We start from the raw sequence: 26,087 nt of genomic DNA, 5'->3' as shown, positions 1-26,087 counted from the left end.
TCTTTCCAGAGTCTCCACATCTTTTCTACATCGTGGCCACCAAAACTGGATGCAAATATTCCAAGTGTGGCCTTACCCAGGCCTTATAGAGTGGTATTAACACTTCACGTGATCTTGATTCTCTCCCTCTGTTGATGCAGCCTAGAACTGTGTTGGCTTTTTTGGCAGCTGCTGCACACGGCTGGCTCCTATTTCAATGGATGTCCATATTGAAGGATTTAAACCCTCAGTCCTCTGTCTGCAAAATTGGCAATTTGGAAAGGAAATGAGGTCATTTAGGCAGATGCTAATCCCTTGATTATCCTATCTAGAAATTTGGCAGCCGGCTTACAAATTTGGTGTCCCCTGGGTTGGAAAAAACATATTTTCACTTTCTGAACAGGCTGAAACGGTGCATTTAATCACAGTATCTTCTTCGTGTTGAAAAGTATTTGTAGTGGCCTGCAGGGGATTCTTGGGGGGGGGGGGTTCTCCAATTTGGGGTCCTTTTTACAGGAAATCCTCAGCTTACGACCCACAAATGAGCCCCTAATTTCCGTTGCTGAGCAAGGCAGGGGTTAAGTCAGCTTGGCCCCATTTTACGACCTTTCCTGCCACCGTCGTTAAGTGAATCACGGTGGTGCTTCAGGGAGTAACGCAGTTGCAAAGTGAATCTGGATTCCCCTTGGGTTTTGCTTGTTGGAACGTCGCCGAAGGGGATCATGGGACCCCGGGGTGTTGCAACCCGTCGTAAATGTGAGTCGGTTGCCAAGCGTCCGAATTTGGATCGCGTGACACCCCCCCCCCACGGGGAGGCTGCAACGGTCGTAAGTGTGAAAAGGGTCCCAAGTCCCTCTTTTCCAGTGCTGCTGTAACTTCAAATGGTCACTAAATGAATTGTTATAAGTCGAGGACTACCTGTGCGTGTTTGGGAAGGGGAGAGAGGCTGAAGTGGCGAAATGTTGACCCTGAAGATTTTGGGAACCCCCCCCCCAAATCACTTGTTGCAACTGCTGAGCCCCCTCCCCAAATGTCCTAACGGGGTCACCCACTTCTGGAGAGCAGCTATCGCCAAAGAATAGAGCTGGAAGGGACCTTGGAGGTCTTCTAGTCCAACCCCCTGCTCAAGCAGGAGAACCTATACTATTTCGGATAAGTGACTGTCTAATCTCTTCTTAAAAACCTCCAGTGATGGAGCACCTAGAACTTCTGGTGGCAAGCTGTTCCACTGGTTAATTGTCCTCCCTGTTAGGAAGTTTTTCCTTAATTTCAGATTGCTTCTGTCCTTGATGAGTTTCCACCCATTGCTTCTTGTCCTGCCCTCTGGTGCTTTGGAGAATAAGTTGACCCCCCCTCTTCTTTGGTGCAGCCCCTCAAATACTGGAATGCTGCTATCGTGTCCCCCCCCCCGTTAGTCCTTCTTTTCTCTAGATTAGCCAAACCCAAATCCTGCAGCCGTTCTTCATATAAATGTATACATTTATACATCTGAACTAAACCGTGTTGTTTCTCTGTGTCATATAATATATGAGGGTATAGGCATTTGTTTATTTGTTTGTGTGTTTATGTATTTATGCATTAATGCATTTATGTCGTTATGTATGTATGTATGTTTCACTATATCTCTATTATCTATCTCTATCATCTATCTATCTCTATCTCTGTCTATCATTCTATCATCTCTGTATCTATCTTCCTATTATCTATATCTATCTATTTATCTATCATCTATCTATTTATCTATCATCTATCATCTATATCTATCATCTCTCTTTCTATCATCTATCTATCTATCTATCTATCTATCTATCTATCTATCTATCTATCTATCTATCTATCTATCTATCTTATCTATCTATCTATCTATCTTTATCATCTCTCTATCATCTGTTTCTATATCTATCTATCATATCTATCTCTCTATCATCTATCATCTCTGTATCTATCGCTCTCTCTATCTTTCTATCATCTCTGTATCTATCTTTCTATTATATATATATTTATCTATCTCTATCATCTATTTCTGCCTGCCTGCCTGCCTGCCTGTCTATCTCTATCTCTATCTCTATCTCTATCTCTATCTCTATCTCTATCTCTATCTCTATCTCTATCTCTATCTCTATCTCTATCTCTATCTCTATCTCTATCTCTATCTCTATCTCTATCTCTATCTCTATCTATCTATCTATCTTTCTTTCTTTCTTTCTTTCTATCATCTCTGTATGTATCTTTCTATTATCTATATCTATATATTTACCTATCTTTATCTCTCATCTATCTAACATCTATCTTTCTATCTATCTATATCTATCTATCTATCTATCTATCTATCTATCTATCTATCTATCTATCTTTATCATCTCTCTATCATCTCTGTTTCTATATCTATCATATCTATCTCTCTATCATCTATCATCTCTGTATCGCTCTCTCTATCTTTCTATCATCTCTGTATCTATCTTTCTATTATATATATTTATCTCTATCATCTATTTCTGCCTGCCTGCCTGCCTGCCTATCTATATCTATATCTATATCTATATCTATATCTATATCTATATCTATATCTATATCTATATCTATATCTATATCTATATCTATATCTATATCTATATCTATATCTATATCTATATCTATATCTATCTATCTATCTATCTATCTATCTATCTATCTATCTATCTATCTATCTATCTATCTAATTTATGTATTTGTGTATGTATGTATGTATGTATCCATCCATCCAAACATTTATATTTTTGTCACATTTATGTTGTGTACATGGGGGGTGAGTGACCTCTTTGAGAGCCGTCCGCAGCGAAATTTCATTTCAATGCAACGGCGACCCAGGAACATTTGAAGTGACAATCAAGTTATTCTAAAAGTCTTCCTGTTTTAGCCTCCCCGGCCTTTCCGTCATCTTAGTTGCTCTTGTCTGCATTTTTTCTGGTCTCCCCTGAGCCCCCCCTGCCCCTCCCTGCAGCTGAGGAAAATTGGACACTCCCCTCCTCCTCCTCCTCCTCCTCCTTCACCCACAGTTAGTTCCGCAGCGGGCAGGCGATGGAATCAGCTGGTGCATCTGGAGTAATGCTTCACTTTCCTTTTTCCTGAAATGAAATCATTTCCTTGAAAGAAAGGAATAATAATAATTCTCTTCTGCTTTTCTCCACCCCGGGGTTAAGTTCTTGGAAATTTAAATAAAAGGGTTGTTTTAAACCCCCCCCCCCTTCTTCCTTTTCCTCCAAGGACATGTGATTTTAAGGAAAGGGAGGCCAGGTTGCCAGACAGCCAGACAGCCGCACCGCATTCCTTTCCCCCTGTGTGCGTCTGTGCGCCGTCTTTTTTACTTTCTTTCTCCCTGACTCCATCCCTCGCTCACCCGGTGTCTGGAGGCGTCTGCCAACAGCTGCTGGTACAGTTAACCCCCTTTTGAGGTGGGAGACCGAGTTTTTGAGCCGAGGTGGCGCAGTGGTTAGAGTGCAGCGCTGCAGGCTACTTCAGCTGACTGCAGTTCTGCAGTTCGGCGGTTCAAATCTCACCGGCTCAGGGTTGACTCAGCCTTCCATCCTTCCGAGGTGGGTAAAATGAGGACCCGGATTGTTGTTGGGGGCAATGACTCTTTAAACCGCTTAGAGAGGGCTGAAAGCCCTATGAAACGGTATATAAGTCTAACTGGTATTGCTATTGCTATTTTTACGGCAGTAGAGTAGAAGCCATTTTAAGGCACAACAGGCTGCATATTAACAGAACACATCCAAAGGATATTAGGGGTATCTTATTCCCCACAGTATATTTTTCCAGAGTCGGTCATCTGTGTATCACATTTGGTTGAAATTGCTCAAGGCATTCCAGAGTTATGCTGGAAAACACAAACACACACACACAGAGCCATTTTTATATGTCTACCCCTAAACGAGTTCAAATCACCAGGACCGGATGGATTATACCCCAGGGTTCTGAAGGAACTGGCCGAAATTTCAGAACCACTGAACTATATCTTTCAGGAATCCTGGAGCAACGGGAAACTACCAGAGGACTGGAAAAGAGCTGATTTGGTTCCCATCTTCAAAAAAGGGAGGAAAAAAAACAGATCCCGGAAACTACAGACCTATCAGCCTGACCTCTACACCAGGAAAGATTCTGGGAAAGATAATCAAGCAACGAATTAGCGAACACCTAGAAGCAAACAAAGTAATAGCCAAAAGCCAACATGCGTTTGTCAAAAACAGATCATGCCGGACTAATCTTACGGCATTCTTTGATAATGTGACAAAATTAGTGGACCAGAGGAATGCCGTCCATATAGTTTACTTGGACTTCAGTAAGGCATTTGATAAGAGCCGAGGTGGCTCAGTGGTTAAATGCAGCACTGCAGGCTACTTCAGCTGACTGCAGTTCTGCAGTTCGGCTGTTCAAATCTCACCGGCTCAGGGTTGACTCAGCCTTCCATCCTTCTGAGGTGGGTAAAATGAGGACCCAGATTGTTGTTGGGGGCAATATGCTGACTCTGTAAACCGCTTAGAGGGGGCTGAAAGCCCCATGAAGTGGTATATAAGTCTAACTGCTATTGCTATTGCTATAAGGTAGACCATAACCCACTAGTAGATACAGTAGAAGAATGTGGGTTAGACAGCATCACCACCAGATGGATTCGTAACTGGCTGACCAACCACACTCAACGTGTCGTCCTCAATGGAACTGCATCTTCATCGAGGGAAGTATGCAGTGGGGGACCCCAAGGCTCTGTTTTGGGCCCAGGACTCTTCACCATCTTCATCAATGATTTGGATGAGGGAACAAATGGGGAACTCATCAAATTTGCAGATGACACCAAGCTGCCAGGAAGAGCCAACACTCCAGAAGACAGGCTTAAGATGCAGAAGGATCTGGACAAACTTGATCATTGGGCACTGTCTAATAAAATGAAGTTCAATGGTGAAAAGAGTAAGGTTGCACATTTAGGCAACAAAAGCGAAATGCACAGGTACAGTATAGGTGGTACCTGGCTCAAAAGTAGTAACTGTGAGAGGGATCTTGGAGTCCTAGTGGACAACCATTGAAATAGGAGCCAGCCGTGTGCAGCAGCTGCCAAAAAAGCCAACACAGTTCTAGGCTGCATCAACAGAGGGAGAGAATCAACATCATGTGAAGGGTTAATACCACTTTATAAGGCCTTGGTAAGGCCACACCTGTAATATTTGCATTCAGCTTTGCTCACCACGATGTAGAAAAGATGTGGAGACTCTAGAAAGAGTGCAGAGAAGAGCAACAAAGATGATTAGGGGATTGGACTGGAGACTAAAACATATGAAGAACGGTTGCAGGAACTGGGTATGTCTAGAAAGAAGGACTAGGGGAGACATGACAGCAATGTTCCAATATCTCAGGGGTTGCCACAAAGAAGAGGGAGTCTATTCTCCAAGGCACCTGAGGGCAGAACAAGAAGCAATGGGTGGAAACTAATCAAGGAGAGAAGCAACTTAGAACTGAGGAGAAATTTCCTGACAGTGAGAACAATTAATCAGTGGAACAGAAGTTGCCTCCAGAAGTTGTGAATGCCCCAACACTGGAAGTCTTTAAGAAGATGTTGGATAGCCATTTGTCTGAAACGGTGTAGGGTTTCCTGCCTAGGCAGGGGGTTGGACTAGAAGACCTCCAAGGTCCCTTCCAACTCTGCTATTATATTGTACTGCAAATATATTCAGGTGAAACTCGAAAAATTAGAATATCATGCAAAAGTTCATTTATTTCAGTAATGCAACTTAAAAGGTGAAACTAATATATGAGATAGACTCATTACATGCAAAGCAAGCCGTGATTTGTCATAATTTTGATGATTATGGCTTACAGCTCATGAAAACCCCAAATCCACAATCTCAGAATATTGGAATATTACATGCAATCAATAAAACAAGGATTGTACATAGAACAATATCGGACTTCTGAAAAGTATAAGCATGCATATGCACTCAGTACCTGGGCCCCTTTTGCAGCAATTACTGCCTCAATGTGGCGTGGCATGGAAGCTATCAGCCTGTGGCACTGCTGAGGTGTTATGGAAGATCAGGATGCTTCAATAGCGGCTTCAAGTCTTCCGCATTGTTCGGTCTCATGTCTCTCATCTTTCTCTTGGCAATGCCCCATAGATTCTCTATGGGGTTCAGGTCAGGCGAGTTTGCTGGCCAATCAAGCACAGTAATCCCACGGTCATTGAACCAGGTTTTTGGTGCTTTTGGCGGTGTGGGCAGGTGCCACGTCCTGCTGGAAAATGAATCAGCATCCCCATAAAGCTCGTCTGAGAAGGAAGCATGAAGGGCTCCAAAATCTCCTGGTAGACGGCTGCGTTGACCCTGGACTTAATGAAGCACAGTGGACCAACACCAGCAGATGACATGGCTCCCCAAATCAACACAGATTGTGGAAACTTCACACTGGACTTCAAGGATCTTGCAGGGTGTGCCTCTCCATTCTTCCTCCATACTCTTGGGTCCTTGGTTTCCAAATGAGATGCAAAAGTTGCTCTCATCATAAAAGAGGACTTTGGACTATTGAGCAACAGACCAAGTTTGTTTTTCTTTAGCCCAGGTAAGACACTTCTGACGTTGTTTGTTGTTCAGGAGCGGCTTGACAAGAGGAATACGACATTTGAAGCCCATGCCCAGGATCCGTCTGTGTGTGGTGGCTCTTGATGCACTGACTCCAGCCTCGGTCCACTCCTTGTGAAAGTCCTCAACACTTTTGAATGGCCTTTTCCTGACAATCCTCTCCAGGCTGCGGTCATCCCTGCTGCTTGTGCGCCTTCTTCTTCCACACTTTTCCCTTCCACATAACTTTCTATTAATGTGCTTTGATACAGCTCTTTGGGAACATCCAACTTCTTTTGCAATTACCTTTTGAGGCTTTCCCTCCTTGTGGAGGGTGTCAATGATGGTTTTCTGCACAACTGTCAGGTCAGCAGTCTTTCCCATGATTGTGATTCCTACTGAACCAGACTGAGAGACCATTTAAAGGCTCGGGGAACCCTTTGCAGGTGTTATGGCTTCATTAGCTGATTAGAGTGGGACACTTTGAGCCTAGAATATTGCACCTTTTCACAATATTCTAATTTTCTGAGATGGTGGATTTGGGGTTTTCATGAGCTGTAAGCCATAATCATCACAATGATGACAAATCAGGGCTTGAACTATCTTGCTTTGCATGTAATGAGTCTTATCTCATAAATTAGTTTCACCTTTTAAGTTGCATTGCTGAAATAAATGAACTTTTGCATGATATTCTAATTTTTCGAGTTTCACCTGTATATGGAATGGAATGGAATGGAATGGAATGGAATGGAATAGATAGATAGATAGATAGATAGATAGACAGACAGACAGACAGACAGACAGACAGACAGACAGATAGGAATAGAATAGAATAGGGAATAGAATAGAATGATGGATGGATAGAATAGAATAGAGAATAGAATAAGAATAGAATGGAATAGAATAGAATAAGATAGATGGCTGTCTGTCTGGCTGGCTGGCTGGCTGGAATAGAATAGAGTAGAACAGAATAAGAGATAGATAGAAGATAGAATAGAATAAGGAATAGAATAGGATAGGATAGATAGAAGATAGAATAGAATAAGGAATAGAAAAGAATAGAATAGAAGGATAGAAGGATGGAATAGAATAGAATAGAATAGAATAAGAGATAGAAGATAGAATAGAATAAGGAATAGGATAGAATAGAATAGAATAATAGATGGACGGATGGATAGAATAGAATAATAGAATAGAATAGCATAGCATAGAATAAGATAGATAGAAGAGAGAATAGAATAAGGAATAGAATAATAGAATAGCTAGCTAGCTAGCTAGCTAGCTAGCTAGCTAGCTAGCTAGATAGATAGATAGATAGATAGATAGATAGATAGATAGATAGATAGATAGATAGATAGATAGATGAAATGAATGAACGATAGGGATAAAATGTATGTTAGAAAGAGTGAACGATTGGGATTGTGGCAGCAGGAATGAGTAGCAACGCATAAGTTGGACATAGTCTCATGTTACGTCCCAGGGAACGGTACCCGGGGAAGAACAAGACACTGGCATTCCTCGACTTACAACCTTTCGGTGAGGGAGTCCACTCAAAGTTACGACAGCACTTTAAAAAGTGACTTACGACCCTTTTTCACACTTAACGACTGTGGCAGCGTCCCCTGAGGTCACACCATCTAAATCTGGATGCTTGGCCACCGCTTCCTATTGACGAGGGAGGCTGGGGTGTCGAACAAGTGCGCTGCCTTGAATCAAGTGTGGAAATATCAATAAAGGTGAGCTGAGGTGTAAAATGAGCAAATAAGGGTTTAAGAGAACACTCAAGAACTTCTTGAGTGTTTGCTTACGGATGTTTCATAGCATAAATCGGAGCAAAGGATTCTGGGATTTGTTGTCGCTGGCACGGATGGCCGGGTTCGGTCACGGAATGCCTGCGAGGCAAGAAGGAAGCCGAGAGGACACAGAGGACCCCTCCCCCTCGGCCACCCTCTCCCCCTCCTCCCTCTCCCCCTCTCTGAAAAATCCCACACCCTTCTAGCACTGATGATGTTACCTGATTGGGTCATGAAACGAGCACAAGAACATCAAGGATCCCAGAGTCATCTTCCTCCCCCTCTTTTTCCTCCTCTTCTTCTTCCTCCTCCTTCATCTCTTCCTCCTCTTCTTCCTCCTCCTTTTCCTCTTCCTCCTCCTCCTCTTCCTCCTCCATCTCTTCCTCTTCCTCCTCCTCCTTTTCCTCTTCCTCCATCACCTCCTCCTCCTCCTCTTCTCCTTCACCTCTTCCTCCTTTCTTCACCTCTTTTTCCTCCTCTTCTTCCTCCTTCATCTCTTCCACTTCCTCCTCCTTTTCCTCTTCCTCTATCACCTCTTCCTCCTCCTCCTCTTCTCCTTCACCTCTTCCTCCTTTCTTCACCTCTTTTTCCTCCTCTTCTTCCTCCTTCATCTCTTCCTCCTCTTCCTCTTCCTCCTCTTCTTCCTCCTTTTCTTCCTCCTCTTCTTCCTCCTCCTTTTCCTCTTCCTCTTCCTCCTTCACTTCTTCCGCCTGCTCCTCTTCCTCCTCCTTTTCCTCCTCCTCTTCCTCTTCCTCCTCCTTCACCTCTATGCAAACCCCACTCTCTTTTAGCACTGATGATGTTACCTACCAATAATTGGGCCATAAAATGCCTCCAACTCAACACCAGGGATCCCATGGTGCTCCCCCTCCTCCCTCATCTCCCCCTCCTCTCTGCAAACCCCACACCCTTCTAGCACTGATGGTGTTCCCTAGTTGGGTCACGAAACGTCTGCAAGAAAACCACTCAGCTCAGAGAGCACCAAGGACACGACAGTACTTCCTCCTCCTCCTCCTCCTCCTCCTCCTCCTCCTCCTCCTCCTCCTCCTCCTCCTCCTGCTTTTCTTCTTCTCTTCTTCTCATTCTTCTTCTTTTCCTCCTCCTCCTCCTCTCTGCAAACCCCCCTCCGTTCCAGCACTGATGATGTTCCCTAGTTGGGTCACGAAACGTCTGCAAGAAAACCACCAAGCTCAAAAACCACTGAGGTCCCCGCAATTATCCTCCTCCTCCTCCTCCTCCTCCTCCTCCTCCTCCTCCTCCTCCTCCTCCTCCTCCTCCTCCTCCTCCTCTTTGCAAACCCCACTCTCTTCTAGCACTGATGATATTCCCTAGTTGTGTCACGAAACATCTGCAAGAAAACCACTCGGCTCAGAGAGCCCCAGGGGCCCACAATCCTCCTCTTCCTCCTCCATCTCCCAATCCCCCTCCCCTTCTAACACCGATGATGTTCCCTAGCAGGGTCACAAAACGTTTGCAGGCAAACCACCAAGGACCCCCACTGTTCAATCTTGAACTAGGGATAATTTTCTTCTGTTGGAAGGGGGGGGGGAAGGCAAGAAATTTCGCAGAGCACCCTTGATTTAAAAGGAACCCCGATTTCCACTGAAGGAGCCCACATTCGGAGCCTGCATAATATCCCAAGTCCTTAAAGGGCCACAGAGGCTGGGTGTGCGGCACAATGGGTGTGCTACACGAGGAACGTCACGGAGTTTATTATTAACTTTTAGCTTCCCACAAGATCTAAGGGACCTGGGTAGTAGTAAGCGTGTTGTACAGAGGCAACGAAGCAGCCACCTGCTTGTAACATTCATTTTGCAAAGCTCCTTGTGTGTGTGTGGGTGTGTGGATGGAATAGAATAGAGTAGAATAGTGTGTTTGTGTGTAAGTGGCCTAGTGTGCGTCTGATGCCAAGCTTCAACAAGTTGCTCGGCTGAGCCATCTCTCTGGTCAAAGAATATAGGTAGTCCTCGACTTACAACCTTGAACCTCGACCGGTTCAAGGTTGCCACGGGCCTGGGGGGAGGGGGAAGTGACGTAGGGGGCCAGTTTCCCCCACTTAACGACTGTTGCCCGGCATCCCCGCGTGGTCAGGGATCGAAATTGAGGTGCAACTGACTCGCCTTTACGACGGTTGCAGCGTCGCCAGGGTTTACGCCACACACACACACACACACCCGTTGCGACCTTCCGGGAAGCAGATCAAGGAGGAAAGCCAAGTTCACTTTACAACAGTTGTCACTTAGCGACTGCGGTGATTCACTCAACAACGGTGGCCAGAACAGTTGTAAAAGGTCGCGAAACTCACTTAGCAGCTGTCTCGCCGTTAGCAAGAATTGGGCAAAATTGTGGCCGTAGGGTCAAGCCCTTGAAAAAGTAGGAAGGGGCTTAAGCAAGATACAGAATAACAGTCAGAAGGGACCTCAGAGGTCTTCTAGTCCAACCCCCTGCTCAAGTCCTGCTTAGGTGGAGTTTATTTCTTGATTCGGGGCTCAAGCAAAGTATAAGTGAATTAACCGAGTCAGAAGGGACCTTAGAGGTCTTCTAGTCCAACCCCAGCTTAAGTCCTGCTTAGGTTGAGTTTATTTCTTGATTCGGGGCTCAAGCAAAGTATAAGAGAATTAGCAGAGTCAGAAGGGACCTCAGAGGTCTTCTAGTCCAACCCCAGCTCAAGTCCTGCTTAGGTGGAGTTTATTTCTTGATTCGGGGCTCAAGCAAAGTATAAGAGAATTAACAGAGTCAGAAGGGACCTCAGAGGTCTTCTAGTCCAACCCCAGCTTAAGTCCAGCTTAGGTTGAGTTTATTTCTTGATTCGGGGCTCAAGCAAAGTATAAGAGAATTAGCAGAGTCTGAAGAGACCTTAGAGGTCTTCTAGTCCAACCCCAGCTTAAGTCCAGCTTAGGTTGAGTTTATTTCTTGATTCGGGGCTCAAGCAAAGTATAAGAGAATTAGCAGAGTCTGAAGAGACCTTAGAGGTCTTCTAGTCCAACCCCAGCTTAAGTCCTGCTTAGGTTGAGTTTATTTCTTGATTCGGGGCTCAAGCAAAGTACAAGAGAATTAACCGAGTCAGAAGGGACCTTAGAGGTCTTCTAGTCCAACCCCAGCTTAAGTCCTGCTTAGGTTGAGTTTATTTCTTGATTCAGGGCTCAAGCAAAGTATAAGAGAATTAACCGAGTCAGAAGGGACCTTAGAGGTCTTCTAGTCCAACCCCTACTTAAGTCCTGCTTAAGTGGAGTTTATTTCTTGATTCGGGGCTCAAGCAAAGTATAACAGAATTAGCAGAGTCTGAAGGGACCTTGGAGGTCTTCTAGTCCAACCCCAACTTAAGTCCTGTTTATGTTGAGCTTATTTCTTGATTCGGTACTCAAGCAAAGTATAAGAGAATTAGCAGAGTCTGAAGAGACCTTAGAGGTCTTCTAGTCCAACCCCAGCTTACGTCCTGCTTAGGTTGAGTTTATTTCTTGATTCGGGGCTCAAGCAAAGTATAAGAGAATTAACAGAGTCAGAAGGGACCTTAGAGGTCTTCTAGTCCAATTCCAGCTTAAGTCCTGCTTAGGTTGAGTTTATTTCTTGATTTGGGGCTCAAGCAAAGTATAAGAGAATTAACCGAGTCAGAAGGGACCTTAGAGGTCTTCTAGTCCAATTCCAGCTTAAGTCCTGCTTAGGTTGAGTTTATTTCTTGATTTGGGGCTCAAGCAAAGTATAACAGAATAACAGAGTCAGATGGGACCTTGGAGGTCTTCTAGTCCACACCCTTGCTCAAGCAGGAAGCCCTAAACTACTTTTCAGACAAATGGTTCTCCAGCTTCTTCTTAAAAGCTTCCAGTGATGGAAGCAGCCACAGGAAGAAATATTTTATTGCCTTTCTTTTTTTTACAAGGAAACCTCTATTTTGCAATTTCTCTTTCACCACCCAATGCAACGGTGCCTCCATTTCTGAGCGGGATAAAAACTTGAAATGAGCAAAGGTCTCTTTTTAAGGATCTGCTTTTAGAGGGTGAACCAATTCCTTCGAAGGGGCAAGGAGTTTTCTCACCAGAAGGGCTTAGCAGGAGGAAGCGGAGGAGAACTTGTGATCGCAAGGCCATTCACAAGTTGCAAGCTTGCTTTTGACGTCAAACTATCTTTTTGCTGAGGTGCCTTCCCTTCCCTTGAAGGAACTTCCTTCCTTCCTTCCTTCGCTGACCATGGTTGCTGGAAATCAGCGATTGCAATCCCCGTAGTTGTGAAACAGGAAACACAGAATGATATATATATATATTTAAAAATGCAGAATGCAGAGAAGAACAGCAGAAATGATTTAGCTGGAGGCTAAAACCTAGGAAGAACGGTTGCAGGAGAATTGCGTATGTCTAGTTGAATGAAAAGAAGGACCGGGAAGGGGTGGGGGGGGACAGGAGAGCAGCCTTCCAATATTTGAGGGGCTGCCACAAAGAAGAGGGGGGGTCAAGCTATTCTCCAAAGCAGCAGAAGGCAGGATGAGAAGTAATGGATGGAGGTTCCACCACAAAACCGCGTTCGACTAAAGGGCGCTCGACGAAACTGCGTAGCTGACGTCATCACAGCGCGACAACAGTGCAGAGAAAAAAGCACGCTGTAAACGCTAAAACTAAAATTAACCCCTAAACCTAAACCTAACCCCCCTAAATCTAATCCTAAACCTAACCCTAAACCTAACCCTAACCCTTAACCTAACCCTAAACCTAACCCTAAACCTAACCCTAACCCTAACCCTAACCCTAACCCTAACCCTAACCTAACCCTTAACCTAACCCTAAACCTAAACCTAAACCTAACCCTAAACCTAAACCTAAACCTAAACCTTAACCTAACCCTAACCCTAACCCTAACCTAACCCTTAACCTAACCCTAAACCTAACCCTAAACCTAACCCTAAACCTAACCCTAACCCTAAACCTAAACCTAATCCTAATCCTAATCCTAACCCTTAACCTAACCCTTAACCTAACCCTAAACCTAACCCTTACCTTAAGTTGAATCGGCTTGCTTTCAAAGCGCTATTTAAAGCGCCCTTCTTTCTCCGCGCTCGCTGTTGTCGCCCTGCTGATGACGTCAGCGACGCGGTTTAATCGGGCGCGCTTTAGTCGAGCGCGGTTTTGTCGTGCCACGATGGATGGAAACTAATCAAGGAGAGAAGCAACCTAGAACTAAGGAGACATTTCCTGACAATTAGAGCAATTAATCAGTGGATCGGGAAAGAATTGGGAACACAAATTATAAATTAACACGATCAGCAGCACTTAAAGAAAATATATGCAAAATGTTTTATCGTTGGCATTTATCACCAACAAGATTGGCTAAAATGTACCCAAACATGAAGCCGACCTGCTGGAAGTGTAAAAAAGTACAAGGGACTTATGATGGACCTGCCCAGAAACACAAAAATATTGGACAAAAATTTGGAAATGGGTGCAAGAAATTACAGGAGAACAGATAAAATACAAACCCGAAATCTTTCTACTGGGAATAATCAAAGGGAAATATACAAAGAAAATTAAGTACATATTAACACATCTGCTAACTACAGCTAGAATAGCATTTGCCCAATGCTGGAAACAAAATAATTCCCCCTCGGATGAATTAGTGATAAAAAAAAACAAACACTTTGGATTGTGCAGAGATGGACAAATTAACACTGAAATTAAAAGATAAAGAAGAGTCGGAATATTATGAAATCTGGAACAATTGGTACAAATGGTTGCAAAACAAGAATAAAATTAATTAAGCCAAAAAAACTATATATATAAATATACATAGAACTGTGTATAAAGGTGTGTAAATATAGAAGCGAAATATTATATACATGTACAGGTATGATGAGATAACAATGTTGATATAATGACTGTAAGGTGTTGTAGAAGGGAAAAAATAATTTTAAAAAATCTGCTAATAAAAAAAAATCAGTGGAACAACTTGCCTCCAGAATAGCAATAGCAGTTAGACTTATATACCGCTTCATGGGGCTTTCAGCCCCCTCTAAGCGGTTTACAGAGTCAGCATATTGCCCCCACAGTCTGGGTCCTCATTTCACCCACCTTGGAAGGATGGAAGGCTGAGTCAACCTTGAGCCAGTGAGATTTGAACCGCTGAACTGCAGATAGCAGTCAGCTGAAGTAGCCTGCAGTGCTGCATTTAACCACTGCGCCACCTCGGAAGTTGTGGGTGCCCCATCACTGGAGGTTTTCAAGAAGAGATTGGACAACGATTTGTCTGAAGTGGTAGAGGGTTTCCTGCCTGAGCAGGGGGTTGGACTAGAAGACCTTTAAGGTCCCTTCCAACTCTTTTATTCTGCATTAAAATAGTTATATCATCCAGGGTGCTGGATTAGCCATGGAATGGGGTTTTTAGGTTCAAATCTCTCAGTTACAGAAGCTCCAACCACATGAGCTAAATGAAAACAAATAATAAAAATCCATAAACAGTAATAAATAGATGAAATGATGAAAATAATCAAAAGAAGAATAAGAGAGAGAAGACAACAAATAGCATAGCAATAAACAGCAGGAACCAGATGAAATGATGAAAATTATAAAATACAATAAATAGGTAAAGGGAAATTAATCATGTGTAATAATAAATAGTCATCCACAGATGAAGAAAATAATTTGAAAAGACTAGCAAAAACCAATTACAAAAACAATAGAAAAGAAACATGAATGGATGGAATAATGAAAATGATAAGAATAAAAGATAAATGAGAAATACAGGCAGTCCTCAGCTTATGACCGTAATTGAGCCGAAATTTCTGTTGCTGAACGAGACAGTTGTTAAGTGAATTTTGTCCTATTTTGAGATGTTTTTTCCCACTGTTGTTAAGTGAATCACTGCAGTTGTTAAATTAGTAACGTGGTTGTTAAGTGAATCCGGCTTCCCCTTTTGACTTTGCTTGTCAGAAGGTCACGAAGGGGACCAGGTGCGACCGTCATAACTATGAGTCAGTTGCCAAGTGTCCGAATTTTGATCACGTGAGGACGGGGATGCCGCAATGGTTGTGAGTGTGAAAAAGAGTGGTGGGATTGTAATGGAAGAAAAATAATCAGAGACCAAAAAAAAGGAAAGAGCAGATCTATGAAAAATAATAAAAGCAATTAAAACTAGACACTTATAACAATAGAGAGAGGTGTTATAAGTGTCTTAAAAGAGACACCTATAACAATAGAAAAAGAAAGGGAGGGAAGAAGGAAGGAAAGGAGGGGAGGAAGGAAGTAGAGAATGGAGGGACGAAGGAAAGGAAAGGAGTGGAGGGTAGAAGAGAGAGGAAGAAAAGGAGAGGAAGTAGGAGAGGAAGAAGTGTGGAGGAGAGGTAAGGAAAGAAGAAAGAGGCGAGGGAAGGTGGGTAGAAGGGAGAGAAAGAGAAGGAGGGAGGAAGAGAAAGAAAGAGAAGGTAGGAAGGAGAAGAAAAAGGGTAGGAGTAGGGAAGAGGTAAGGGAAGGAAGAAGGGGACGGAGAGGAGGAAGGAAGGAAGTAGAGAAGGAAGGGAGGGAAAAAAGAAAAGAAAGAGAAAACGAGGTGGTGTCTTAGCAGTTGCGAAGGATGGTAAACAAAGCATTTTAAACTATACCTTATAACCTTCCAAATGGAATAATAATAATAATATAAGAATGGCAAAGAAAAAGAATAATTATGTGAATGTATGTCTATAATCTGTATGTAAGAGAATAAATGACAGTAAAAAATATAAAGCATAATATAGGTAAATAATATTTGGTCATAAGTAATTAAGTTTAAATAAATAAAGAAATGTACATAAAAATGGATAACGAATAAGGAGATTATGAACGCAAGATAGAAATGTATAGTAGGAAAACCACTAACTTCAAAGAAACCGATTCGGAACTGCGCTATGATATACGATGGAACTTATTGTTCCTATGTTGTTTTTAAGTTACATGTTTGTTTTTGTTGATGTGCTTATGTGTTTAAAATAATCATAATAATTTAAAAAGCAATTAAAACTAGATCTCAATTTGCCCTGCCTTGAGACAATGCCCCCTTGTGGCCTTTGGCGGGATCTCACAGTCAGAGTGCGCACAGTGTGACTCTGTGAGACAACCCAGGAGCAAATACAACGAAGAGAGGTTTGTATTTAAATGGTGATTTTATGTACAAAGAATATATACATACACATACTTTAGTCAGACTTCAAACAGCAATTACAGCAAGAAAGCAGACATGGAGAGAGAGAGAGAGAGAGAGAGATGCTCCAATAGGGCCACTCCTTATTACAGGCTCTTAAAGTGATATCAGCCCCAAAACCATGCTGACTCCTTTCCAGCATTACGTCATCGTAGCAGCTGGTCAGCTCTTGAATCTTTACCCTGACATCACCCATATTTTTTTACCTGACGCAGGTAAATGCGGCACCCCCTGGCAGGTGGCGCACGCCCGCGTCGCCCACGAGGACAGCAGCGGCAAGAAGCTGAGATACGCCTGCCTGAAGAACTTCAAGAGGAAAGCTGGCACCTCCAGCCTCATCTTTTGCGAGCAAGACCCAACCACCCTGGAGTATAGATGGAGTCAACCACTGCTGGTTTGCATCGGTGAGTATTGTGGCCCTGGGCTAGGAGAACCCGCAGCTTCATCTCCAAGGCTGCCGGGTGTGGAGGAGATCCGTAGAAAGCCAGATATCCAAACCATTGGAGGACATCAGGTTGAGAAAAGTGGGTCAAACGTAGACCAGGATGACAACTTTAAGCATGGCTGGCTAGGGAATTCTGGGAGTAAAAGTTCACAACTTTTAACAACAACAATAAAAAGTGTGGAGCAGAGCAACTAGGATGATTAAAGGGCCAGAGACGAAGAAGGAAGGAAGGAAGGAAGGAAGGAAGGAAGGAAGGAAGGAAGGAAGGAAGGAAGGAAGGAAGGAAGGAAAGAAGGGGAAGAGAGAGAGGAAGGAGGGAAGGAAAGAAAGAAGGAAGGAAGGAGAACAGAAAGGGGAGGGAGGGAAGGAAAGAAAGGACAAAGGAAAGAGAGAGAAATAGACAAGAGGAAGGAAAGGAAAGAACAAGAAGGAAGGAAGGAAGGAAGGAAGGAAGGAAGGACGGAAGGAGAACAGAAAGGGGAGGGAGGGAAGGAAAGAAGAAGGACAAAGGAAAGAGAGAGAAATAGACAAGAGGAAGGAAAGAACAGGAAGGAAGGAAGGACGGACGGACGGAAGGACGGAAGGAGAACAGAAAGGGGAGGGAGGGAAGGAAAGAAAGAAAGAAGGACAAAGGAAAGAGAGAGAAATAGACAAGAGGAAGGAAAGGAAAGAACAAGAAGGGAGGACGGAAGGAAGGGAAAGATAGAGCGGAAGGCGGGAAGGAAAGAAAAAAGGAAGAGGGAAGGAAGGAGAACAGAAAGGGGAGGGAGGAGTGACGGAAGGAAAGGAAGGAAGGAAAGAGAGAAATAGACAAGAGGAAGGAAAGAAAAAGCAAGGACAAGAGAAAGGAAGGAAGAGAAAGGAAAAGGAAAGAAGGAAAGGAAGGAAGGAATTGGGGGAAAGAGAGAGGACAGGGAGGAGAGAGAGAGAGAGAGAGAGAGAGAGAGAGAGAAGAATAATAACAAATGGATATATGCCGTAACGGATGGATGGATGGATGGATAGAAGAATAACATTGAGCAGCTCTGCCTCAATCGTGCTGATGCCCTTTGAAATCTCTGTTCTTTCTTGCTGCTCTTTCTTTCAAATAATCTGTATTTCTTGTTTGACAACCAACCAATCATTGTCTCCTCTTTCCCTTTTGTTCCCCACAAAGACCCGGAGCACGCAGCTGAAGGCCCCCTCCGAGGTAGGAGAACTTGTCTTCCTTTATTATTCCATGGGGGGGACCAGGGAGTGGGGAAGGGAGGATGGTCCTTCTCTAGGCCATTGGGTCAACCATCAAACTTTTGGGACCATCAGGGTATGATTATTCCTGATGGTTAGAATCATTAACCAGTGGAACTCCTTGCCTCCAGTTGTGGGTGCTCCATTTGTCTGAAACGGTGTAGGATTTGAGTACGGGGGTTGGACTAGAAGACCTCCAAGATCCCTTCCAACTCTGTTATTCCTAACACTCAATATTGTAGGTAGTCCTCGACTTACAACCATTCAGCTAATGATCATTCATACAACATGAGTGACCAGTCCTCGCACTTATGACCATCGCGGCAACCGCATGGTCACATGATCAAAATTCAGGCCCTTGGCAACTGGCATGTACTTACAACAGTTGCGCTATCTTGAGGTCATGTGATCGCCATTTGCGACCTTCCCAACTTCGGATTCAGACAAGGTTAGATTTTTTTTTCCCTAGTGAGGAAAATATCCTAGCAATGTTGCCTTAAAAAAAATCCTCTCCCATAATATATAAATCCCTCACCTTTGCCAATCTGCCTTGGTCAACTCGCCTTGGCCAACCTGCCTTGGTCAACTTGCCTTGGCCAACTCACCTTTGCCAACCTGCCTTGGTCAACTTGCCTTGGCCAACCTGCCTTGGCCAACTCGCCTTGGTCAATTTGCCTTGGCCAACCTGCCTTGGTCAACTTGCCTTGGCCAACCTGCCTTGGTCAACTTGCCTTGGCTAACTTGCCTTGGCCAACTCACCTTGGCCAACCTGCCTTGGTCAGCTTGCCTTGGCCAACCTGCCTTGGTCAGCTTGCCTTGGCCAACCTGCCTTGGTCAACTTGCCTTGGCCAACCTGCCTTGGTCAACTTGCTTTGGCCAACCTGCCTTGGTCAACTCACCTTGGCCAACCTGCCTTGGTCAACTTGCCTTGGCCAACTCACCTTGGTCAATTTGCCTTGGCCAACCTTGGTCAACTCTCCTTGGCCAACCTGCCTTGGTCAACTTGTCTTGGCCAACTCACCTTGGCCAACGTGCCTTGGCCAACCTTGGTCAACTCTCCTTGGCCAACCTGCCTTGGTCAACTCGCCTTGGCCAACCTGCCTTGGTCAACTCGCCTTGGCCAACCTGCCTTGGCCAACTTGCCTTGGCCAACTCACCTTGGCCAACCTGCCTTGGCCAACTCGCCTTGGCCAACTCACCTTGGCCAACTGCCTTGGTCAACTTGCCTTGGCCAACTCACTTTGGCCAACCTGCCTTGGTCAACTTGCCTTGGCCAGCTCTCCTTGGCCAGCTCAGCATGGCCAACCTGCATGGCAGGCCGGCCGCAGTGAATTGATCCATTCTGTAAGCCAACTGCCTGAGGAATCAGTTACTAACCTCTTAGTTCTGTGTCTCAACTAAACCCACGTCGGAATCTTCCCTCGGATGTGGCTAAGAATCTCTACTTCATCCCATGTTTCTATAAGCAGAAACTGCCCAGCCTACAGAGACGCCAAAGTGTACCAGCCCAGCGAGCGTCTCTGCACGCCTGTACGGAAGTCAGACCAACTCACCCGTAGTAGTGGAAGCGTCACGTTTCACCAACACTCCGCCTAGGACAGCCAAGCCAACTTCCGATAGCCTCGGGTCGACAGGGACGGCTACCCCAGAGGGTGGACGGTTGACTCCGGGTACGGTTATCGAAAGCGTAACCCCCTCCCCGAGAACGACGCCATTTCTCCCAGACGAAAGTAGCGAGACGCAGTGGAGCCCGTCTGCGCCCACCGAGGGAAGCCCTGGGAATTCCACAGAACTACCCGATCCGAGCATTTTGCAGAACATTTCAGGTTTGTTTCCAGGCGTGGATGCCTGCTCCTCACAGCAGCCTTCTTCAGCATGTCTGCTTTAACCCTTCAGGGCACAGGTGTCCGCTTAGTTTGAAGAGTTGGGTGTTCCCCAGGTGGATGCATTTTCCTTCACCTTGTATCTCTAGAGCAGTGTTTTTCAACCTTGGCAACTTGAAGATGTCAGGACTTCAACTCCCAGAATTCCCCAGCCAGCGAATGCTGGCTGGGGAATTCTGGGAGTTGAAGTCCGGACATCTTCAAGTTGCCAAGGTTGAAAAACACTGCTCTAGAGGAGAGTATCTGTAGCTCAGGGTGGAAAAAGTGGGGTGCTGGGTGCTCCCTCAGCCTGGAGACGTTTCAAGACCCAATTAGGGAACATCATCAGTGCTGGAAGGGAGTGGGGTTTGTGGAGTGAAAGGAAAGGGGAAGGAGGAGGGGGAGGAGGAGATGGAAGACATGCAGGAGGAGGAGGAAGATGGAGGAGGAAGATGGAGGAAGAGAAGGAGAAAGGAGGAGCAGATGGGGCTAGAATTTCCTTTTTTTAAACTGTTTTATTTCATTTTCATTTTCATTTTATACAATCACTTATATACTGTGCATAACAAAAAAAAATCCACCATAAAAAACCAACATAACACTTCAATCCCCCATACACCCTTTCTTCTCCCCCTCCAACTTTCATTTCTCCCCTCCAACATTCCCCTCTTCTACTTCCCTTCCCCCTCAGACATCTCCCCTTCCTTCCATCTCACCCTCCTTGCATTCCCCTCTCACTCCCTCTTTACTTCTCCCTCTTCTTTCCCTCTACTCCTCACTTTGGTGTATCTCTACAGTTCATTAATCTATTCAGTTTATATTTTACACTAAAATTAAGAAAAATTAAAAAAAAGAGAAAATAAAAGAGAAAAAGAAAAAAAAGAAAAGAGAGCAACAGTATACAAGTGCATTCTTATTGTTCTGAGAATTGAAACTGTATTTCCACCCTCCCCCCTCCCCCCTATAGTCCCCCCTCCCTAACCCCCTTACGACTTCCCAGGTCCCATACCCGGCATAATTCTTTATCAAGCACTGGGGTATATTAAAACCAACTAACTTTAAAGTTAAAAGATAAAAGGGGCTAGAATTTCCATTGTTAAAAGAGAAAGTTGTTAAGTGAGTTTCCCCCAATTTTAGCTTTCGTTTTGCCAAGGTTTTTAAAGAGAATCACTGCTGTTGTTAAGTGATTCACACAGCCGTTGAGTGAATCTGGCTCCCCCCCCAGGGACTTCGCTTGTTAGAAGCCAGGTGGGACGGTCGGGATTGGGGATCACAGGACCCCCGGGTTGCTGCAACCCAATTTTGGCTGCCGAGCAACCAAATTTTGGCCATGGGACCTTAGGGATGCTGAGAGTTGTAAGTCCGAGGACCGTTGTAAGTGTCGTTCTTCAGTGCCGTTGCAACTTGTGAGTGGCTGTAAGTCGAGGACCAGCTTCTAACCTACAGGGGCCTTCTTGCATTTGCTGCAAATAATAGCTTCTCACGAGCTAACTATGCTTCTGTTCGTCTGCGAAAAGAAAGGGTGCGTGGTTTTTTTATTCCTTAAATTTATTTTTTCTTTCTTTCACAGGTTCTGTCTACTTCAGAGCTGGGTTTCCTTTTTTAGGTAAGGAAGGTTTCTGAATAATAACAACACATCGAATTTTTAGCAGCCATTCAGATTGTTTTTAATTTAAAGAATTCATATTCACAATCATCATCATCCTCTTTTAATAACCTCATAATCCCTTGCGTCGGGGTGAAGTCTGGGCAATGGAGCTAGCAAAGTATTTTAGTGGCCGGATGCCCTTCCCTGTCGTCAATGGGGAGTTTTGTGCAGCTGATACTTTCTCAATGTGCCCAGAAAGAGAAACATCTGCCTCTACCTGGGATGGACTAAGATGGATGGATAAGAGCCGAGGTGGCGCAGTGGTTAAATGCAGCACTGCAGGCTACTTCAGCTGACTGCAGTTCTGCAGTTCGGCTGTTCAAATCTCACCGGCTCAGGGTTAACTCAGCCTTCCATCCTTCCGAGGTGGGTAAAATGAGGACCCGGATTGTTGTTGGGGGCAATATGCTGACTCTGTAAACCACTTAGAGAGGGCTGAAAGCCCCATGAAGCGGTATATAAGTCTAACTGCTATTGCTATGGACTGCACAGCCTCCTGATCGTGAGGCGACAGCGCCACCTGTAGGCCACCATCCCACTCCAATTAATAATCACAATAATATATAATAATATATCAAAATAATCATCAAAAAGAGAATGTTTACCCTCCGGGCAAAAGCTTGGCTCCAAAATTCACATGAGAGACTCAAAAAAAGTTAAAATGAAAAGAGGTGGGCCAACAGCTTGTCCATTTTAAACATTTTTTTAACAATGGAAAAAGGATTTCGTTTGGCAATTGCAGTTTTTTTTATATCCCTGCTCTCAGATATTCCTCATTTGTCTAATCCTAAGTGGGATAGGGAGTTTTTGCTCTTCGCCGCATTTTATTTATTCAAATAAATGATTTTTTTAAAAAATTAGAACTTTTTAGGACTGACTTCTCGTTTTAATTCACTTTTCTCTCTTAACAGCGGTAATCCTATGGGTCGGATTCTTGTACTACTGCTATTGTAGAAGATCCCGGTAAGCTTAGCTCTTTTATTTCTTAATGTTGATGATAGGTTTAAAGAGGTATTTCTCAAGCGTGGCCCCTTTAAGAAGCAAGAATTTCAACTCCCAGAATTCCCCTGGGGTTTGGCTTATCTAGATAAGACTCTATGGTTTCTGGAGCTTAATGGCTTTGTTTAACTGAGGTTTTAAGCCAATGTTACTCAACCTGGGCAATTTTAAGATGGCTGGACTTCAACTCCCAGAATTCCCCAGGGTTTGGCTTCTCTAGATAAGACTCTATGGTTTCTGGAGCTTAATGGCTTTGTTTAACTGAGGTTTTAAGCCAATGTTACTCAACCTGGGCACTTTAAGATGGCTGGACTTCAACTCCCAGAATTCCCCCAGGTCTGTCTTCTCTAGATGACAGACTCTGTGGTTACTGGAGCTTATTGACTTTCTTTAACCAAGGTTTTAAGTCAATGTTACTCAACCTGGGACACTTTTAAGATGGCTGGACTTCAACTCCCAGAATTCCCCAGCCAGGGGAATTCTGGGAGTTGAAGTCCACACCTGTTAAGGTGGCCAAGCTTGAGCAAAATTGCTTTGAACTATGTCTGTACAGGCCCCTTACCTCAGTCTTTCCCAAAACCAGCTATATGGAGACCCTCCCTCAAATTCCCAGCTTGCATTTCTCCCCTCTGTGGGAAGCCATCACCCACCTCTGATTCCAGGGACATAGGAATTTGTGAAGAAATGGCTTGAATCCTCTCTGCCCTCTGGTGCTTTTTTCTGATGGGTCATTTTTTTCCAAAATCAGGGGGCAGCTGGCCAGTTCCTCCAACTTTTGCCGTTTCCAAGTCGAAATCTATCCCTTTGAACCATCCCTGCCTCGTGTTCTTCTTGCTGCAAAAATATTGGAGCATTTCCTAAGACGTCACTGCAATAATATGTTTTTTTTCCCCCTAAAGAAAAATAAACGCAAGGCTCAAACTCACACAAGAGACAAAAGGAATTTTTGCTCCGTGTTTCCCTCCCCTTCACCACCCTAAACAAAAATTAAAAGCAGTGTCCAAACTTAGGCGCAACATAGAAAAAGTTTGATATTTCTATTTCTTTGAAGAATTTTATTTCAGGCCAGGCGATGCAATCTCGGCCCCGTGACCGAGTTGAAGTCGGGAGTTGAAGTCCACAGGTTTTAAAGCTGCCAATTTGGAAACCCCTATGTTAAATGCTTATTCTAGTTTTCAATTGTCACATTCCAGTTAAAAGCAAGGGATCATCAAATTGCAAAATATAACAAAAGGGATTAAATTTACTATGAGGAGCCGAGGTGGCGCAGTGGTTAGGGTGCAGCACTGCAGGCCACTTCAGCTGACTGTTATCTGCAGTTCGGCTGTTCAAATCTCACCGGCTCAGGGTTGACTCAGCCTTCCATCCTTCCGAGGTGGGTAAAATGAGGACCCGGATTGTTGTTGGGGGCAAGAGGCTGACTCTGTAAACCGCTTAGAGGGGGCTGGAAGCCCTAGGAAGCGCTATATAAGTCTAACTGCTATTGCTATTGCTATGCTATTGCTATCTATCTATCTATCTATCTATCTATCTATCTATCTATCTATCTATCATCTATCTATCTATCTATCTATCTATCTATCTATCTTCTATATCTATCTTATCTATTATCTATCCATCCAAGGCTCAGGGTTGACTCAGCCTTCCATCCTTCCGAGGTGGGTAAAATGAGGACCCGGATTGTTGTTGGGGGCAAGAGGCTGACTCTGTAAACCGCTTAGAGAGGGCTGAAAGCCCTAGGAAGCGCTATATAAGTCTAACTGCTATTGCTATTGCTATGCTATTGCTATCTATCTATCTATCTATCTATCTATCTATCTATCTATCTATCTATCTATCTATCTATCTATCTATTTTCTATATCTATCTTATCTATTATCTATCCATCCAAGGCTCAGGGTTGACTCAGCCTTCCATCCTTCCGAGGTGGGTGAAATGAGGACCCGGATTGTTGTTGGGGGCGATATGCTGACTCTGTAAACCGCTTAGAGAGGGCTGAAAGCCCTATGAAGCGGTATATAAGTCTAACTGCTATTGCTATTGCTATTCATTCAGCCCAGTGGTGGGTTTCAACAATTGTTGGAACCTACTCCGTGGGTGTGGCCTCCTTTGTGGGAGTGGCTTGCCACCCATGTGATCAGATGGGAGTGGCTTGCCACCCATGTGACCGGATGGGAGTGGCTTGCAGCCCATGCGACTGGATATGAAATTATGAATTAGTATTTAGGTTGGTCCAAGTAGCTATTCAGAAGTTAGTGGTTAGAAGCAATCGTAAAACAAGATATGGAATTAAAACCAGAAATATTTTGTTGGCTATTTGAAAGGGAGTATAATATATATTTAATTTTACACCTGTTAGCAGCTGCTGGAATTGTGTTTGCACAACAGTGGAAAAACAGAGATGTAAATGAATAAATATTACAATGTGCAGGAATAAATAAATTGACAATTAAAATCAAGAAGGCTTTGAATACTTTTTCATGTGGGATTGGTTTTAGCAATTGCCAGCTAACGGAAACAGAAATTAGAAGTCCAAAAGTATGAAAGAAAACACCAATTATGTAAGGAAAGGTCCCTAAAATGTATAAGGAAATATTACTAGATCATTATTAATGCGTAGATAATTGTGGGACATTACATACCCACCAGTGGTGGGTTTCAAAAGTTTTTGGAACCTCTTCTGTAGGTGTGGCCTGCTTTCCGGGTCCACTGGTGGAACCTCTTCTAACCGGTTCGGTAGATTTGACGAACCGGTTCTACCGAATAGGTGCGAACTGGTAGGAACCCACCTCTGATTCAGCCAACCTTTTACACCTTCTTGCCAATTTGATGTGAATCCACATTCTTTCATCCCACAGTCGTCCATGGAGGCAGCCCAGGGTCCCTTCCGTGGAAGTGATCCCGATGGATCCCATGGGACCCGAAGAAGGAAGAGCAACACTGGACGGCGATTCTCCAGATCCAGGACCGGCTAACGAAGAAGACGCGATGCTAACAGGATTACCACCACCGGTGGAGTGATCCTGCGGTGGGCTGACCCTCAAAAGGATCGACTTAGCTCTGGAAAAAAGAGATCCTAAGCACAATGTCCAGAGTGGAGGTGGACATGGGTATACCTGTCCACCTCCTGTTGCAAAGCCTTAAGAAGCGGGCCGTAAATCTCTTTGGGGCGCCTACGGTTCTTCCCAATTTACGGCGAGGAGAATCCAACAGGTGCGTGAGAAGAAGCTGAGCGTGAGAAGGGAGGAAGAACGTGGGAAAAGGAGTTGGAAAGATGAAGAAGCGACACCTGAGATCAACAGAGGCATACGTGGAGAAGAGATGTTGAAGAAGGGGCTGAGGGTAGCGTAAGCTTCAGCTGCAGTGGAGTGGAAGAGGCATAAGGTGAGCTGAAATATA

At 44.3% G+C, this 26,087-nt stretch overlaps 1 protein-coding gene across 1 annotated transcript in view; it reads left to right on the top strand.

The window, feature by feature from the left end:
• The window catches only part of IL15RA (interleukin 15 receptor subunit alpha), a 34,912-nt gene extending 9,203 nt beyond the window's left edge, over nt 1-25,709 (top strand). The window contains exons 2-7 of the mRNA XM_087722446.1: nt 16,723-16,911; nt 18,109-18,141; nt 19,646-20,005; nt 21,612-21,647; nt 22,601-22,652; nt 25,547-25,709. Coding sequence (XP_087578572.1) covers nt 16,723-16,911; nt 18,109-18,141; nt 19,646-20,005; nt 21,612-21,647; nt 22,601-22,652; nt 25,547-25,709 — 833 coding nt within the window. The remainder of the gene's footprint in view (nt 1-16,722; nt 16,912-18,108; nt 18,142-19,645; nt 20,006-21,611; nt 21,648-22,600; nt 22,653-25,546) is intronic.
• The last annotated feature ends 378 nt before the right edge of the window (nt 25,710-26,087 follow it).

Source organism: Thamnophis sirtalis, unplaced genomic scaffold (assembly GCF_051295495.1).
Source record: "Thamnophis sirtalis isolate CommonGarterSnake01/CBP01778 unplaced genomic scaffold, rThaSir2_p1.2 scaffold_9, whole genome shotgun sequence".
Lineage (NCBI taxonomy): Eukaryota > Metazoa > Chordata > Lepidosauria > Squamata > Natricidae > Thamnophis > Thamnophis sirtalis.
The sequence above is the reverse complement of the archived record's forward strand: the minus strand, read 5'-3'. Positions and strand labels throughout refer to the sequence as shown.